This window comes from Scomber japonicus, chromosome 3 (assembly GCF_027409825.1).
Source record: "Scomber japonicus isolate fScoJap1 chromosome 3, fScoJap1.pri, whole genome shotgun sequence".
NCBI classification, from domain to species: Eukaryota; Metazoa; Chordata; class Actinopteri; order Scombriformes; family Scombridae; genus Scomber; species Scomber japonicus.
Window position 1 is genome coordinate 30493105 of NC_070580.1, and position 18234 is coordinate 30511338.

Sequence of the window (18234 nt, forward strand, 5' to 3'; positions counted from 1 at the left end):
TGATGTATGTGTGTTCTTGGGATGAAGGATTTATTTAATAGATATTTTTATTTGCTCTGTCTATTGAAGGCAGGAGTTGATGATTCAGGGGATTATGCAAATCCTACAAGATTTTGTCCGCCATTCGTTCAACAGCTTTGTCATGATAATAAGCTGACGAGTGTTGTTTTACAGCCTGATATTACACTGCCAAGTTTGACTATTCTGCAGAGTTTGGCCTTGTTTTTTGACAATCAAAAGGTATTTGAAGCAGGACAGAAAGTTCAATGAAAAAACACTTTCTCACACATCTTTCTACCCCTGATTCCTGATTCTCTGCACTTTCAAGAAACTTTCAAATAAATACAAAAATGTCAATAACAGCAAAAAAGAAAAAGATACAAACATGCCCCATTGTGCCACAAGATGTTAAATTATTTATTTTACGAGGTACCTTTAATAACTAATACGTTCTTACTGATTTTCACTAAAGAATAAGCTGCACTGTGTGGATATCACCTCAGTTTTAAGTAGTTTTTAATTTAAAAGTATTACCAAATAGCTGCTTACTTCCTCATCCAGCAGGAGTCTTATTTGTGTCCACCTGATGAATATAAGCCCAATCTTTTCTCTTCTTTCAGCTCTGGTTTGGTATCCACCTCATGCAATATATGTGTATATGTGTGATAAATACCTGAGTTAAAGAGGATTGCCTGAATGCTTTATTAAACAACTGTCCAACACACATAGCTGGAAACTGTTGCTTCATTACTGAGCACAATAAAGTTCAAGTAACACCATAGGAAGGCCTTATGATAACCTAAATATAAACAAATTACGCATAAAAAGGAACACATGTCTATAAAAACATCATTTACATCTCTATTTGGTGTGTGGCCACTTCCTTTTAGCATTTAATATAAGACACTGAAGGACATTTACCCTTCCTTTTGCAACAATAGTGACTATGCACAACTTATTTAAGGGTTTTGTCATGTTTGTTTCTGCTGGTTTGTGATAGTAAAGGAGACTGGGGACAATTATAACACTTCCTGCATCTTGTCCCTATATATGAAAATATATTAACTGCATTATTAATTATTGCACATGTATATATATGTCTCTAACATCAAAAGGTGACTGGTGTATCCTCAGAAATCTGTGAGTTAAGAAGGGAAAAGTAACTGCCTTTCCCTTACAGCATGTCCTCAAAATCAGTTTTGGAAGATTATCAACAAGCTTCAAACTGCAAACTGTGGCTGTCAAACACTAGATGGCGGTAACGTGCATGGGGAACCTTTATATGACAGAAAAAGAAGAAAGTAACCCGGAATAAAGGCGTGGCTTAGGGGTCATGGTTAAATGGTAACCCTAGAGTTGCGAAGGATCTCGCGAGATTTGTAATTTTAATTCAAACCAAGACTTTTCCTTAAAATATCCAAGTGCTTTCCTGTCTAAATTTAACCAGACCTTAACTATGATCTTTTACCGATATTAAACATAACTATATGGCGCAATGTCAAACAACGCGCATACGAAATGAACTGCGTGTTCAAATCTCGCGATATGTCCCATCTAGGGTTACCGTATAGAAAGACAGGCCTGGATTGGTTGAAGTTACTGGCTGTCCACATGTGCTTTAACTGCGATTACATGATGTGTTATGTTAGAAAAATATAGACTAAATATAACAGTGATATAAAAACTGGACAAACCCTATAACTAATTTAAGGTAAGATGATTTTATAATGGAAAAACAAACATGGATAACTTGACTGAAGGGTTCAACTAAAGCATGTGTCAAACCTGGACTGTCTACTTGTGATTTTGTGGTAAAATTAATGCACTTTGTCCATGTGTGAGAAGTAAATTAGGTTCAATAGCTTATAATTTAACTTTACCTTGTGTAGCTGGTGTGTATTTAACCTATAACATGACAATAAACTATGCTAACTTAGCTCTGTGTGCTAAAGTAAACATCAGGGTGGACTGAGCTTTGTTTAAAACACACTTTACTCTTTACAGTGTCTTCATTTATTTAATATTATGGCATTTAAACTGAGCTCTTAATGATACAGATATCAGCTGTTTACTCACATCTTTGAATGTTATGTCAGCTTTAATATACTGAGTGTACAGAGGTGGAAAGTAACTAAGTACATTTACTCAAGTACTGTACTTCCACTACATTTCAGAGGGAAATATTGTACTTGTTCTACTCTATTTCTATTTATTTGACAGCTTGAGTTACTTTTCAGATGAGGATTTGACACAATGGATAATATAACAAGCTTTTAAAATACAACACATTGTTGAAGATGAAACCAATCATTTTACAAACAGCAGTGTGTAGTCAGGGTTATAGTTCAGATGTCTATGACTTGTTAACAGCTCCACCAAATAGTGATTTTTCCCTCTAAACTTCTCATATGGTTTCATGTTATGGTTTAATGTTCAAATGATCCAATATTTCAACATCAAAGATTAGAGAAAAAGCCCAAAAACTGAAAACACATTTGTGTATCAGCACTTTGTTTTTTCTTCTTTCCTCTCCCATTAATCATCTCACCAGCCCTCACATTTATCTGCTGACCCTTTGGAGGGCCTCAACCCCTATGTTGGGAACCATTGGACTAAACTAGCTAACTATATATAAAGTAGTATAAACTAGCTAACCGTATATAAAGTAGCGTAAACTAGCTAACTGTATATAAAGTAGTATAAACTAGCTAACTGTATATAAAGTAGTGTAAACTAGCTAACTGTATATAAAGTAGTATAAACTAGCTAACTGTGTATAAAGTAGAGTAAACTAGCTAACTGTATATAAAGTAGTGTAAACTAGCTAACCGTATATAAAGTAGAGTAAACTAGCTAACTGTATATAAAGTAGTATAAACTAGCTAACTGTATATAAAGTAGTATAAACTAGCTAACTGTATATAAAGTAGTGTAAACTAGCTAACTGTGTATAAAGTAGTATAAACTAGCTAACTGTGTATAAAGTAGTGTAAACTAGCTAACTGTATATAAAGTAGTGTAAACTAGCTAACTGTATATAAAGTAGTATAAACTAGCTAACTGTATATAAAGTAGTATAAACTAGCTAACTGTATATAAAGTAGTGTAAACTAGCTAACTGTATATAAAGTAGTATAAACTAGCTAACTGTATATAAAGTAGTATAAACTAGCTAACTGTGTATAAAGTAGTATAAACTAGCTAACTGTATATAAAGTAGTATAAACTAGCTAACTGTATATAAAGTAGTATAAACTAGCTAACTGTATATAAAGTAGTGTAAACTAGCTAACTGTATATAAAGTAGTGTAAACTAGCTAACTGTATATAAAGTAGTGTAAACTAGCTCCACCTCCAGCAGCTACAACAGTAACATGCTGCTCTAACACACGTCTTCAGTTTTATTTTATTTTAGTTTCAGTCTAGTTTATTTTTCTCTTTAAGTTTTAATTGCTTATAAAACTTATCAATCTAATGCAGACTTTAACACCTAAATGCATCTTAATGCAAGCTTGTGTTTGAGTCTCTTATCAGACTGTAGCAGCGATGGATACTATGGTAGAAAAAAGAAGAGTCCATTTATTATTTATATGTAATAATATTATGGTTTTCTTTCATGCTGAGTTTGTTTTATTTACTGACTTCAGATCAGTATCAGTTCATCATACTGTTCTCTGTGCTGATGTTGGCTGTGGTTGTTTTTGCTGTTTTTCAGTCACAGTTTGAAGATGCTGAGTGATTCTGAGGCTGCAGAGCTGCTCTCCTTCCTGACACCCAACACACGGCCTGATGTCAAAGGTCACGCCACCGAATACTTCCTGGGACTGTCGGGAAACAGGTAGGAGGAGGAGGAGGAGGGAATTATTCCTTTAGTAAACAAAGCTTCTCAGTATGTTTCTGCTCACTGCTCTGATACAAACACTAAACTAACCCTTGAAGAGACCAGACTGGCACTTCATCTGCTGCCTCACAGTGAGATCCACATGTTGGTAGACAGGAGAGGTTCTCCACAGTGCATTGAGACTGTTTGACTAAACTACGAGCAGGACACACATTACAGATGTCTGTTTTCATATCAGAGATGACAGTCAAATACACTAAAACATGTCTTTTAAGGCCACTTTACAACATGCGGCTGTCCGAGATGAAAGTTGACGATCCTGAGAGAAACACAGCAAAGTCTTTGATCATGAATCCATGACGAGGCTCTTGGATCACACTGCGAGACTCAACCACAGATCGATGACCGAATTGAAGCTTTAGTGACCAAACAAAGCCTGAGGCAAAATTAAGACTAAATTCTTACAACGTGTCAGCTGCTATGACCCACATCTAGAAACCAACCAATCAGAAAACAACATAAAATGACACAGAATACGCTCGCTGACATGACATTTGTCCAAGTGCAGTTTTTTCTAAATAAAGTTTAGAGAGAAATATATTCACGGCATACAAAGATCAAATCAAGAGAGGTGAAAGGAAAAAGACTTTGCTGCATATTTATTAAACCATGAGCAGCACAGATGGATGACACAGACTAATGACGTGTTTGAGTTCACTTACTCTTTCCACTTACATCACAGCGTTATGATTCACCACACATTCAGCACACAGTCTGACAGCCTCAAACTGTTATCACACAGTCTGACGCAGGTTGTGTGACCAAGAGTTATTGTGGGCATTTCACACAGTGTGAACAATAAATGAACTTAGTTGGATCGTTGCTGTCTGACAGTCTGAAAGGTCTGGAGGGTGAGACTCGACACACAGGATCTTTAAAGCAGGTTTTACTGAACTGTCGCATAACTGGGCGGAGGCTTTGAAAAGCTTTTGTTAGGTAATTATGGGTAAGGTGTAATGATGGAAATGCATCACTAATAATGTGGGGGGGTTTTTAGGAAGAACTAAATTTAAGATAAGATAAAAAAGAATCCTTTATTCGGTCCAGAATACATGAATGACATGTTAATAGAATATAAACCCAGTAGAGCTCTGAGATCTACTGACTCAGGCCAGATAGTTGAGCCCAGAGTTCAAACTAAACATGATGAAGCAGCTTTTACACAACTGGAACAAACTACCAGCAGAACTGAAATCATTTTTAAATCCAGGTTAAAAACTCTTCTCTTCTCCTGAGCTGCTTATGATTGAGCTCTTATTTTAAAGCACTTTACATTTTAATCTTTCATTTGCACTCTATGTCCTTTTAATGATTTTAAAGCTAATCATTATTTTATGCTGCAATCTTATATTTAATGCTCTATTCTAGCATTTTATTTCTCTCTTTCTATTTTTCTGTACTTTGTTTTTATTATTTGGGGGGTGGGGGGAGGGATAATTGTATGTTTTAATGTTTCTCAAATTACATGTTTTTCTGTTTTATGTAAAGCACGTTGAGTTGCCATTGTGTATGAAATGCACTATATAAATAAAACTGCCTTGCCTTGCCTGGTCCCAAGATTACAGTGTTACAGCACTAAGTGGATAGCAAAAATAGAAGAGCATCAGTAAAAATAATAATAAGTACACAAGAAATAAAAACAATTGGAAATATAAAAATACTATTGCTATGTTTAAGAGTATTATAAGTGTTGTCAGAATGATAATATACTTATATACTATATAGATTTTAGAATGAAAAAAGAATATTGCAGTTGAACAAATTCGAAATTCAAATAAAAACATTTCCTCAAATTGGAATGTCAGAAAAGTTAATGGTTGAATAAACTGATTTTAAAGCACTAAGTGGATAGCAAAAATAGAAGAGCATCAGTAAAACAATTAATAATAATAATAATAAGTACATAAGAAATAAAAACAATTGCAAATATAAAAATAGTATTGCTATGTTTAAGAGTATTATAAGTGTTGCCTGAATGATGATATACTTGAATGAACAGATTTTAGAATGATATTGCAGTTGGAACAAATTCGAAATTCAAATAAAAACATTTACTCAAATTGGAATGTCAGAGTGAACTTGGAAGACTTAATGGTTGAATAAAGTGTAGTTTTCATGTTACAGTGTTTACATGTTTGACACAGGGGAGAAAAGCTCCTCGCTGATGTTTGCAGAACTTATTTAGAGAGATTTACATCCTTGTACTCTGTCACTTAAAGTTCCCACACTAGCTCATTTGTCTTTTCATGTGTTTGTTTTTCAGAGATGGCTGCCGCTTCCTCCGCACTAAACCTGACATACTTACTGCCTTGTTTGCGCTGACCTCTGACCCCTCTATTGCGATAGTGAAGGACTGTTTTCACGTCATCATCAACCTGTCAGCTGACGAGACGCTGCACCAGGTGAGCAGTCTTGACCGAACAGCAGAGTCGGGTCTAAATGAATAACTCATAGTAACCCTGTCTGTTTTCACTGTTTCTTCTTTCCTTCCTTCCTTTCTTCTGTCCTTCTGTCCTTCTTTCCTTCCTTCCTTCCTTCCTTCCTTCCTTCTTCTTTCCTTCCTTCCTTTGTTCCTTCCTTCCTTCCTTCCTTCCTTCCTTCCTTCCTTCTTCTTTCCTTCTTTCCTTTGTTCCTTCCTTCCTTCCTCCCTTCCTTCTTCTTTCCTTCTTTCCTTCCTCCCTTCCTTCTTCTTTCCTTCTTTCCTTCCTTCCTTCCTTCCTTCTGTCCTTGTTTCCTTCTTCTTTCCTCCCTTCCTTCTTCTTTCCTCCCTTCCTCTGTTCCTTCCTTCCTTCCTTCCTTTTTCTTTCTTTACTTCCTTCCTCCTTCTTTCCTTCCTTCCTTCCTTCCTTCCTTCCTCCCTCCTTTCCTTCCTTCTTCCTTCCTCCTTTCCTTCCTTCCATCCTCCCTCCTTTCCTTCCTTCTTTCTTCCTTCCATCCTCCCTCCTTTCCTTCCTTCCTCCCTCCTTTCCTTCCTTCTCTCCTCCCATCCTTCCTTGACTCGAGGACAACAGGAGGGTTAATGTCAGGTACGGGTTTATGTTGTGTTTGCTCTCGTCTCGTTCAGGTGCTGGTGAATGATGTTAAAGTTCTTCCGGTGTTGCTGAAGAACCTCGTGGATCCAGAGTACCTGTTCTCTGATCAGATCTGCACCATCCTGTCCAACCTGACCCGCCATGAGAAAACCTGCAAGACTGTGTTCAAGGTGCGTCCCAGTGACAGATCCCGTTTGTATGGGTGGCATTTAGATATTTACCTACTTCTGCTGGTAAATACATAAAAGGTCAGGAGGATACACAAATGTCTAATACTCCATTAATATTCCAACAAACCCATTAGTACACATAGCTTCATTCAGAGCTGTTTTACTCAACTCAAATTACCCAATTACCCCCTTTATCCCGCTGTAATGGCACTCATTTGTACTTTTAGTGTGAGCGTAATTACCGGAAAAGCAACATGAATCTGCACAAATAACAGTAAACATCAAAAATATTGACTCTAATGGTTTATATCACAGCGAGACACCAGAAAACAGACAAACACTGCTAAACATTACTTATTATCTTTCCTAATGCTCTGTAGTCTTGTTTAAACCAAGAAGCTGTAACATTATCATTATTCTGCTGCATAATAATTAACTGAGACTCCACAGTGTTCTCATATTACCTCACCGCTGTCTTCACTACACTGTCTTCCTGTTAAATATACGATATTTAATTCAAAATCACTTTTAACAGCTCGACTCCACCATCAATCAGTGAGCTGCTCATCCCATACGAGTCCATCAGAGCAATCTACTGGATGAGATGACGTGTTTCTTCCCTGTTTCAGGTCCTCGAGGAGGGAGTTGGTGTGGCTCAGCTGGTGGAGATCTTCTGCACCGAAGGTTACAACAAAAAGGCGAAGCTCCACTATCTCGGTCCTCTCCTGTCCAACCTGACACAGCTGCCCGATGCCAGAAACTACATGCTGGACAAAGACAGGTGACTAAGGAGAAGAGCTGATGTTTTAAACCTTTCAAAACTGATTCAACACTGTTAATCATGTCTGTTTTATTTAGCTACAATTGGCCAGATGTGCACAGGTGTGAAAATTGGCAAAGCTCTACACACTCTATAAATTCCTTTTTTCACATTTCCTGCCTCCGTTACTGCATGTGTGATGATTAAATCAACACTAATATTTGGTTCATCGAGCATATTGAACCAAAGAAAGTCATAAGCTTAAATGAATGTCCCATAATGAATGGTTCAGAGGTACATGCACATGCTGTTACACCCCTAATATTCACAGGTAGCTCAACTGAAATCTACAAATTGGCATCCTTTGACCCTGTAGCTGCTTCAGCATGTAGTAATTATATATATGTGTGTGTGTGTTGTGTGTGTGTGTGTGTGTGTGTGTGTGTGTGTGTGTGTGTGTGTGTGTGTGTGTGTGTGTGTGTGTGTGTGTGTGTGTGTGTGTGTGTGTGTGTGTGTGTGTTGCAGGTGTGTAATCCAGAGGTTGTTGGCTTTCACTCAGTACCAGGGTTCAGCGGTGAGGAGGGGCGGAGTCATAGGCACTCTACGCAACTGTTGCTTTGACCATGGTGAGATATACACACACACACACACACACACACACACGCGCCTCATGAGTCATTAGCTGGATATCAAAACAACTACATGTAATAGCATCCAAGAAGCAACTCTCTCAACATTTGATCCAGATGTTTGAATATAAGGTGTAAATGAGTCCATCTCTCCAAGACACACACAGGACCTTAAACCTTTAATTATACCTCCCACGTCCATGAGTACACGAGGGTCTGCGTGGTGTAGATTTCATCATCAGAGAGCGCACATGTACTGTAGGCTCTGTGCGGACATCAACGTCCCTCCAATATGGTGTATTTGTGTGTATGTTATGCACCAAACCAGGCAAAGGCAAATTCCTTGTGTGTGCAAATTCCTACTTGCATAAATAAACCTGATTCTGATTCAGCAGTGTGTGACGTCTTTGTAAATACCTGAGATGTCCTCACTGAGCTGCAGTCCAGCAGTATCGTCTGATCCAAACCTTTCTCCAATCTGTGCAGCCCATCATGAGTGGTTGCTAAGCGACGCTGTGGACATCTTGCCCTTCCTGCTGCTGCCGCTGGCCGGTCCAGAGGAGCTGAGTGAAGAGGAGAATGAAGGTGAGCGTGTGTTTTATAATAGCTGTTTTAATTCTTTCAGTCTGTGTCGTTTTAACTGAACTGCATTCATGAAGTGTTTCTAGTGTAAAGTCACAGCGAGCCTCTACAAGCAGCAACAATACTTAACAAAACAGAAATGGAAACACTGATGGTTAAATGAACAGTAAACCACAATTTGCATGACTTTTTATTATCATGACTGATAATAAAAAGATGCACATTTACAGTCATAAATATAAATTGATGCCTTTTCCTGTATCTCTACTATTATGTGCATACTGTATATGAGCACACTAATGCATATACACACATCTGTAAGGAGTATTAGGAAAGGCACAAAAAGCAGGTACTGGTTCTATTTTAAAGTCCTGCATCTGTGCAGCCAGACAGAAGTAACGTAGACTGGGAGGGGAGGAGGGGGGAGGGATTATTGGTGTCATTTTTAACATGTAAAAAGGAAACTCCCTCTCCCAGACTAGACAAACATGTAATAGATAAACTCACATTTTGTCAAAAGTTTGATTGGTGTCGCTCTCACATTACCTGAACTTTTATAATTCAACCCGAGGAGTCACAATAACATAATACTTATATAAAAAACAGACTTCAGGCTTCAGTAGAATATTTTTTCTTTTGTATTTAATATGTTGTCATATCAGCAGACACTGAAACACGAGGAGACGTTATTTAACATCAAAGAAACTAAATACAATCATGAGTAATAAATAATGATTGACAAAACAAATTATAAAAGGGAGAAAGAAGACAAAACATAATCTTTTGACTTTTCTTATTTCTTTCATGAGTCCTCCATCTTTATGAAAATGCAGTACGTAACAAACCACAGCAAGAGAAAACCCTCATGTCTAACTGACGAGTAGCTACATAAATATATTAGAGAGTAAAGCAGAATGAAGTCGTCTCATCTGTGGAGTGAAACCTGCTTCATTTAGAGTCATCTTGCTCAGCCATGAATCTCTTTACAAACCTGCTCAGCTTCTCCTGTAGGCAAACTTTAAATTTTATCCAGTAACAGTTAATATTAAAGGTTAAAGGTTGATGGTTGATGGTTATGTGATGTTCAGGTTTGCCCGTGGACCTGCAGTACCTCCCAGAGGACAAGAAGAGAGAAGAAGACCCCGACATCAGAAAGATGCTGCTGGAAACACTTTTTCTGGTACAAAAAAAAAAAAAAACATCAAACACTGAGAAACAAATATAGACTTATGGACACACTTTTCTATACTGAACTCTTCCCTGCTTCTGTCTCTCTCTCGCGTAGCTGACAGCAACCAAATCTGGCCGGCAGACGCTAAAAGACAAGAACGCTTATCCGATCCTGAGAGAGTTCCACCTCTGGGAGAAAGACGTCCACGTTGGAGCAGCCTGTGAGAAACTGGTCCAGGTAGGAAGGATCCAGCTTCTGAAACCAGACTGTGAATCTCATACGGTCGTTCCCAATACTGTCAGGTTGCAGCTTCTCTAATCCAACTTAATATTTTGACCTTTTCTTAGATAAAACAATGAATTGAGAAAATAATCTGCAGGTTAATTAATAATGAATATAATCATTGCAGCTCTTTTGACATTTTACAGTAGAAAAAGCTATAAATAATAAAATTGATAAAGGCTGAATTCTAGTTAGACCCTTCAGTTTTAGGGTCCAGGTGTTTTTCATGTTCATTAAATTAATTGAAGTTAGTTATAATAGAGATTAAGTCCAGTCGGGTCAAATTGATCACTATAAAGGAGAGATTATTATTATTTTATTACACGAACATACTCCTTTAGAACCCTTTAGAGGTTTTCTAGGCACGTCCAACTGGGAGGAGACCCCCGGGGTAGACCCAAAATACACTGGGGGGGATTATATATATATATGTCCCCCAGGAGGAGCTGACGAGCGTTACTGGGGAGAAAGATGTTTGGGTTACACTGCTTAGCTTAATGCCACCGCGACCCAGACAGCAGCAGACGATGGATGAAATGAACTGCTTCACTACTTAATGAATTTTATTGACTGTTTGAAAATACAGTACAGTCCTTTTCAAACACTTGTAACACTGGCTCCTTTTTGGCAGTTTGTGGTTAGCTTTGAGGAGACTACGTTTTACATTAAGAGATTACATTCTTTTTCCAATGCAGCAGCCTCAGATTACTAGCTGAAAGCAGACAAGTTATTAAGAGGCAATAATGGTGCTGCAGCCACTAAGTACATATATAATAATTACTGTAGTTTTTTTTTAATATAGATTTATTTTGTGCTTTTATCTTTATTTAGATAGTAACTGGCAGAGATGTCCCCTAACCCGATCACAAGGGCGCTCCTAATTACTGTAGTTTTAATTTTTTTCCCATATATATAGTCACCTATTGTGACCTAAAATGAACACTGTAAGTGGACCTGATTGCTATAAGTGAATAATTTAAACAGCATTTGTAAAAAAAAAAAGAAAAAGAAAAAAGATCCTGTCCCAAGTTTTTTGGATTCATATATGCATTTGATCACTGTAGTTAGTTAGTTACGTAGTTAGTTAGTTGTTGTGTCATGTACAAGTTTACAGTCCCTATAATCTTTATAAGACACAAAAGGAGATGAAACATTTGTCAGACAAGAACATAACTTCCTAAATTAAAACATTACATTACAAAGAAAAAGCTCTACAAATATAATCTGCCACAATAAATGTTTACTTCCTAAAACACAACTCCAGTTTTTTAATCATCATCGAGAAGAAATCATCTGAAATGAATCACAATTAATTTACTAGAAAGTGCAGCTCTTAAATCATCATATAACGAACAATAAAACCCATTATTATACTATAAAGTCAAAACGTCAGCTGCGTTTGTCAGGATGTAGTCTGATCCCTCCGTCTCCTCCTCCTCTCGTTGCAGGTGCTGATCGGGGACGAGCCGGAGCAGGGCATGGAGAACCTGATGGAGGTGGAGATCCCCGACGACGTGGAGGACAAACTGAAGCAAGCCGACGCCAAAGAACAAGAGGAGCTGGAGAAAGAGCAGAAGAGGATAGAGGAGGAGGAAAAGGAAGAGGAGAGGAAGAAGAAGGAGACGGAGAAGGAGAACAGTGCTCCAGAGGAGACGGACAGAGAACAACAGGAAGGACTGACACGATAAAAAAAAAAAAAAACCTGTTTTAGACTTTTTGTAACATTTCTGCCTTCAGGTGGATTTTTGTCATTCGGTCATCAGTTTCATTTTACAGCTTTAGTCAGACGGGACGGGACGTTTACAGGAAGAGACGCGCTGCTCGGTGACATTTATCAGCTGGTTCGCAGACGGAGTGATGATGTCACAGCGGGCGAGAAAGTGAGTAATGATACAAAGGAAGGAAGAGTGTTTTCTGTTCTGTCACAAGCTGCGACTACGATGGAGTTTGAAGGATGAGGCCGCTTCTGTATTTTTCTTATTGTCACTAAATCTCATGATCAGAGCCGAATGATCATATTCAGTGTTGAAAGTGTATTTAAACTAAAGTGAAAGCAAATCAGGTTGAATGAATAGTCACAGAGAACAGAATAGTGTGGCTCATTGATGTGTTTTAAATAGTCTGCAGCACAGAAGAATAAGATATGTGAGGTTTGAATACACACACAATACAGATTCATTCATAAGATTTATTAACAATAAGAAAAATATAGAAAATCTTATTCTTTTTTTTTATTGGGATTTAAAGGACAACAATCATCATCATCATTCAACAGCACAAAAAAAATAAATTACCGTATATGAACATATTCATACCATGCCGAATAATAATCATAATAAAATGAAAACAAAAAAATAAAATGACGATATAACTGAAAATAAATGAATAATAAAAATACAAAAGGCAAGTAAGTAAAATACATAAAATGTCACAAAATGGAAAAAAAGTGCCATTAAAGTATAAGTTAGAGTATAAGTTATAAGTTAGTTAGATCCATCAAATGGTTAGGTGCCATCCACAATTTGCAGTACACAGTAAAAACCCAAACAGGGACCATAAACTAAAGAAAACAGGACCAGAGGGGAGGGGAGAAAATCATATACTTTAAAACTTTAATAACACCATCATCGTGATCATGAGGGATACTCAGCCTCTTCTTCTCACATTGAATCCATCGATAATTATTCTGCTGCCTGTTTTATAAAGTCTGACCGGGAGGAAACATACGATGATGTTAGATGTCGAGACTGATCTGAGGAGGAGTGTCTCAACTACTTAGATTTGGCTCATTTCATTTCATGCATATCAAAAAGTATTTAATAGGAAATGTATTACGGTGCTTCTAGTTGTCAGAATAAGTTGGAAGTTACAGATCTGACCTGCTGTGAGGTTACCGTCATGACTTTTATATAAAACCAGGGTTCATTCTGCCTTCCTGAGTGTCTTCATGTGATGAGATCTCACCTTCTGGTTGTCAGACTGAGAGAAAGATTATTTTATGTCTCTCTGTCTCACACGGTATCATGTGTTACTGAGCATCATGATGTTCCAGCTCTTCATTTAAGTCCATGTTTGTGGATGGCTGCACCTTTCAATCAGACGTATTCTGCATGTCTCCAGCATCATTTTAAACACATATTCCTCTCCAGAAGGATTTTAAATAATAAAATGGCTTTTAAATTTTACTTTTTGTGTGTATTCCATTTACTGATGTGTCCTCCTGTCACATTTCATTCGTCCTCTATCTTTAAATCTCTATTTAACCGAGTGAATCCCATTTAGATTACAAGATCTCTTCTCCAGAGGAGCCCCGGCCAAGATGACAGCGGTACCAGCTCTCAAGACTAAGACACACTGTTTCTACTTTAACATTTACAGTTTGTGCTTAACAATCAGATTTATCACAATTATCACAATTTAAAGATGCCTCTCATCTGTTTCTAAACCTCCCACACGTTGCAGATAATCCATTAATGAACTGTAATTGTATTATAAATATTATAAATTGAGATTGCAGCTAATGTAGATAAAGTCACACTAACATTTTAGCTGTAGTTGCAAATTAAGGGTAAAAATTAAAAGCTATCAGTAATGTTATTTTGTGCATTCAAAGGACTTTTTATCCTTTTAAATAACCTGAAACTCTGCAGAAAATCTCTTAATATGTCGTTTATTTTTTCAATTAAGTAATTTGAGGTACACCTGTTCAGTACCTGGATGCTGAATAAGTGTCAAAAAATAAAACATATTTCACACCATTGAAAGTGAGAGTTTGGCTTCATGTGGCTTCATCTGAAATATAAATAAATATGTAAATGTGCAGTTTCAGTCATGTTGAATTCCTCTTTAATTAAACGGAAACAGACATTTTGTCTTTTTTCTTTATTCATTCATTTCCAGATGAATTACAAAGTCTTAAAATAAGTCTTATATAAATAAATGAAACAGTAAAATACTTTATTATCTGCCTTTTATTCTCTTTAGTCTTACCACTCAGATCTTCACCAAATGTGCTTTTTAAACCTTTTAAACCAGTTTTTTTTATTTTTAATGACAGCGACCGACCAGCAGGAGGAGCCAGAGTGTTTACAGTTTCTGACATTTCTCCAAACGGACGTTGATCTTAAACCAGTCAACAACTTCACCTCTGCTCAACTCCGAGGAAGTTCACTCTCAACTCGAAGATAAACACATGAAATGTTAATGTAGGAGTGTCACAAATGAAACTCATCAGTGTCTCAGAATATGATTCAATAGTAAGTCAAAATGTGTAAAGACTAATAATTTTGATTTTGTGTGTTAGCAGGACTGACTGAGATTATCTGTCATTGTAAAAACTGAACAGGAAAATAACTTTGACATGAAGATAAACTGAGACTCACGAGACAAAACCAGGAACTACTGTGTCTGTGTGTGTCTGTGTGTATTTGTATGGCCAATTTGAGTTTTATACCGTAGTAGTGAGGACATTTTAGGAAAGTGAGGACATTTTGGCCTTCAAAGGGCTGTTTGAGGCTTCAGCCTTTGCTTTAGGATGAAGGTTAGAACCAGGTTTAGGGCCAGGGTTTAGGTTAGGCATTAGTTGTGATGGTCAAAGTTAGGATTTGGGGTAAAAATGAATTATATCAATGAATGTCCTCACTAGGATAGCTATTCAAGCGTGTGTGTGTGTGTGTGTGTAAGTGAGCATGTCTTTCTGTTTTAGTGAGGATGAATCTTAGTTTGACACCATAGTGATGAGGACATGTTGGCTGGTTTTGGTAACCTCGAGGGTTAAGACTTGGTTCAGGATGGATTTAGGTTCAGTTTAAGATACGAGTTATGTGTTCAGCTGTGAGAGGTTAGAGTCAGGAGCTAGAGACTGCATTATGTAATTAATGGTCCTCACAAGTATAGAAGTACAAACGTCTATGTGTGTGTGTGTGTGTGTGTGTGTGTGTGTGTGTGTGATTGGCTTACATCACTTTCAGGGACACAAACTGGATTTAAAACCAGTTGATTGGGGAAAACTTGTTCAACTGGGGACGAAAGCTGTGTCCCTAATTGGTAAAATGCTGATTTTTGGGTCAGTGGTAAAATGTTCGGATTATTTTAAGTCTCCAGGAAATTAATGTAAGTCAATGTAAATACCCCAAAAGTGACTTAAACCTGTGTGTGTGTGTGTGTGTGTGTGTGTGTGTGTGTGTGTGTGTGTGTGTGTGTGTGTGTGTGTGTGTGTAGGTCTATTTTTTCCTCTTTGTGAGACCTTCAGATCTGAAGACAGTTTTGAAAAGTGAGGACATTTTTTGTGATGTACCTCTTAAATGGAAAATTAGAAGTATTTTGTAGGATTGAGGACAAAATTGAAAATGGGGACATTTTGTTCGGTCCTCACTTCTATAGAAGAGCTATTTGATTGTTGAGCTCTGGTTTGGAGGTTTAGATTAAACAAAGGATTATGTTAAATGTAGGGCTGGAGAGTGGATTAATGTGTGTCAGTAAGGTCCTCACAGGTGTAGAGAAACATGTTTATGTGTGTCAGCTGATTGTGGAGGTGTTTGCAGTTGCTATCTATAAAGTTTGAGTTATAGAGGAGGGAATTATTTCCTTTAGGCCGGGTCATGTACAGTGTGTGTGTGTGTGTGTGTGTGTGTGTGTGTGTGTGTGTGTGTGTGTGTGTGTGTGTGACCTAGCCAGGCGTTTTCATTATCAGTGTCTCTGTGAGTTTTTCCACCTCAACAAGGTCAGATCCAAACAGTCCATAAAAATCTAATTTCACACTGAAACACGTCAGCAATCATTTACATGGAGAAGGGAAAAAGAAATGTCCTTAGTTAATCATAATTCATATTAATTGTCACCAAACAGTTGTATATAAACATAAATAATTAGCTTTATACATAAGTTACAGCGTCTAAATCTTGTCTTTAATCCACATTCATCAGAGCGACTGTAAATTTAGCTTTTTGACCTGTTTATGTCAGTTTCTGCATATTTCATATATCAGATGAGTGATCTCTATCCAGCCGTCAGAAAACTCTCAACCCACTCTGAGTTTTAGTTTATTATGTTTATGACGGTTGAATTGGATCATTTGCTCTGGAGAGGACTTCATGTTGAGACTCAACAGGCTGCTGCTTTTTTTTTTTTTTTTTTTCTTTCAGAGGAAGGCGAAGATGGACGAGAAAAGAAAGAAAGTCTTGTGTTGAAGGAAGTTGAGAAACTAGGCAGGTTTCAGGTCTGGTGTCTAAGGCGACAGCCAATCAGACGCTGAGGTTTCCGGTTTCACTTGCCTCTGTGTGTGTGTGTGCGTGTGTGTGTTCGTGTGTGTGTGTTTTGAGGGCACACACACACAGTATACATGAGGTACTTGTGTGACGAGTCCAACACACCCCCTCTGCTTGTGTTTACATTATCAGATGGTTCATTTCATATCTTTTTATTTAATCACAGCTGTAAAAATTAAACTTATTAATTTGTGACCTGCTCCATCAAAATGAGTCTTAAATCGCAGCGGCCCACTCTTACCTTTTATCATGAAAAAGTTGATATATACCTGTTTTGGGATTTTTATTTATGTGTTTCTGAATAAATAAAAGTCTCAGCTTCAATATAAAGTCAACATTAATACAACATTCATATGATAAGTGCAGTTTTGAAGCTTGTATAGTTTCCCCCTGCTGAGTATTGACGAGGCTGAATAAAGTTTATTAGCAGCAGAGACAGATTGTGGTTAACTGTTAAGGAAGACGATGATAAGCTCGATATAAAGTCAACGTGAGGACGAAGACATTGCTCAACTTTTAGAGGTACAGCTAAGAAGAGTGAGGCTTAAGACATTAGCTTTTAATCTGTGTGAAAAATGGCTGAATATGAATGATTATCTTTAACCCTTTCATGCATGAATTATGATAACCTCAGTCTGGATTTATGTTTTTATTTCTCTTTCGGGCATGCAAAAAAAAAAAACAACTTCATTTTCTTTTTCATCAAATTACATTTATAATAACATAAGTCAACTGATTTACAACCAATAAAAGTGACTTTAGATGAAGTGTTAGTGTATGAAATGATACACAAGTGTCCATTGTGGTGGCTGAAGTGCAACTATTCCTTCAAAATCCATCAAAATCCATCATCATGCATATCAGAAAACTGTTTTTTTAATAGCTGTCCACTGCAGTGACTACTATGCATGAAAGGGTTAAAGTCCCTTTTTCTCAAATATAACGTTTGATGACATCACACACTGGATATTTGGTGTAGAGATGATATTGATATTAATAAACTCAAAATATGTTTCCGGGTCAAAGTGACTCAAAATGATGGAGGAGGTCAGATACATGTATTTTATTATATATATATATATATTCTCTCAGGTCTCTGGAGATAGTATTGCAGTCAGTAGTGAAGGATGCAAAGTCAGTGATAAATAATAAAATAAAGTCTTCATTTGCATCGAGTGCACTAACTTCATTTTCATACTGTTCCCAGTTATCTTCCGACACGAGACGCTTTAAATACCCAAAACCAGGGTTATTATAGTTAACGAAAACTAAGACTAAAACTGAAACTAGCAATGAAAAAATAATTTAGTTAACTGAAATTAAAATAAAAACGACAATTTAAAAAAAAACGAAAACTAAATAAAAACTACAACGAACAATGTAAAACTAACTAAAACTAAACTGAACTACAGATGACTTCCTGTCCTGCAGCAGCCGCTAT

At 37.1% G+C, this 18234-nt stretch overlaps 1 protein-coding gene across 1 annotated transcript; it reads left to right on the top strand.

Moving 5' to 3' along the window:
• The first annotated feature begins 1581 nt into the window (after positions 1–1581).
• Positions 1582–12753, top strand: hgh1 (HGH1 homolog (S. cerevisiae)). The gene is made up of 10 exons (XM_053316539.1): positions 1582–1711; positions 3716–3838; positions 6165–6303; positions 6966–7103; positions 7733–7884; positions 8389–8489; positions 8979–9077; positions 10163–10254; positions 10360–10482; positions 11976–12753. Exons 2-10 carry the CDS (start codon positions 3729–3731, stop codon positions 12213–12215), a joined length of 1194 nt encoding a protein of 397 aa, XP_053172514.1. The 5' UTR covers positions 1582–1711; positions 3716–3728; the 3' UTR covers positions 12216–12753.
• Positions 12754–18234: the final 5481 nt, after the last annotated feature.

What these genes read in the sequence shown, in the direction of transcription:
- hgh1 (XM_053316539.1), top strand. Translation starts at nt 3,729, where the DNA reads ATGCTGAGTGATTCTGAGGCTGCAGAGCTGCTCTCCTTCCTGACACCC. An exon ending in CCTGCAAGACTGTGTTCAAG is followed by an intron (nt 7,104 to 7,732) that starts GTGCGTCCCAGT and finishes TCCCTGTTTCAG; the next exon opens with GTCCTCGAGGAGGGAGTTGG. An exon ending in TGCTGGAAACACTTTTTCTG is followed by an intron (nt 10,255 to 10,359) that starts GTACAAAAAAAA and finishes TCTCTCGCGTAG; the next exon opens with CTGACAGCAACCAAATCTGG.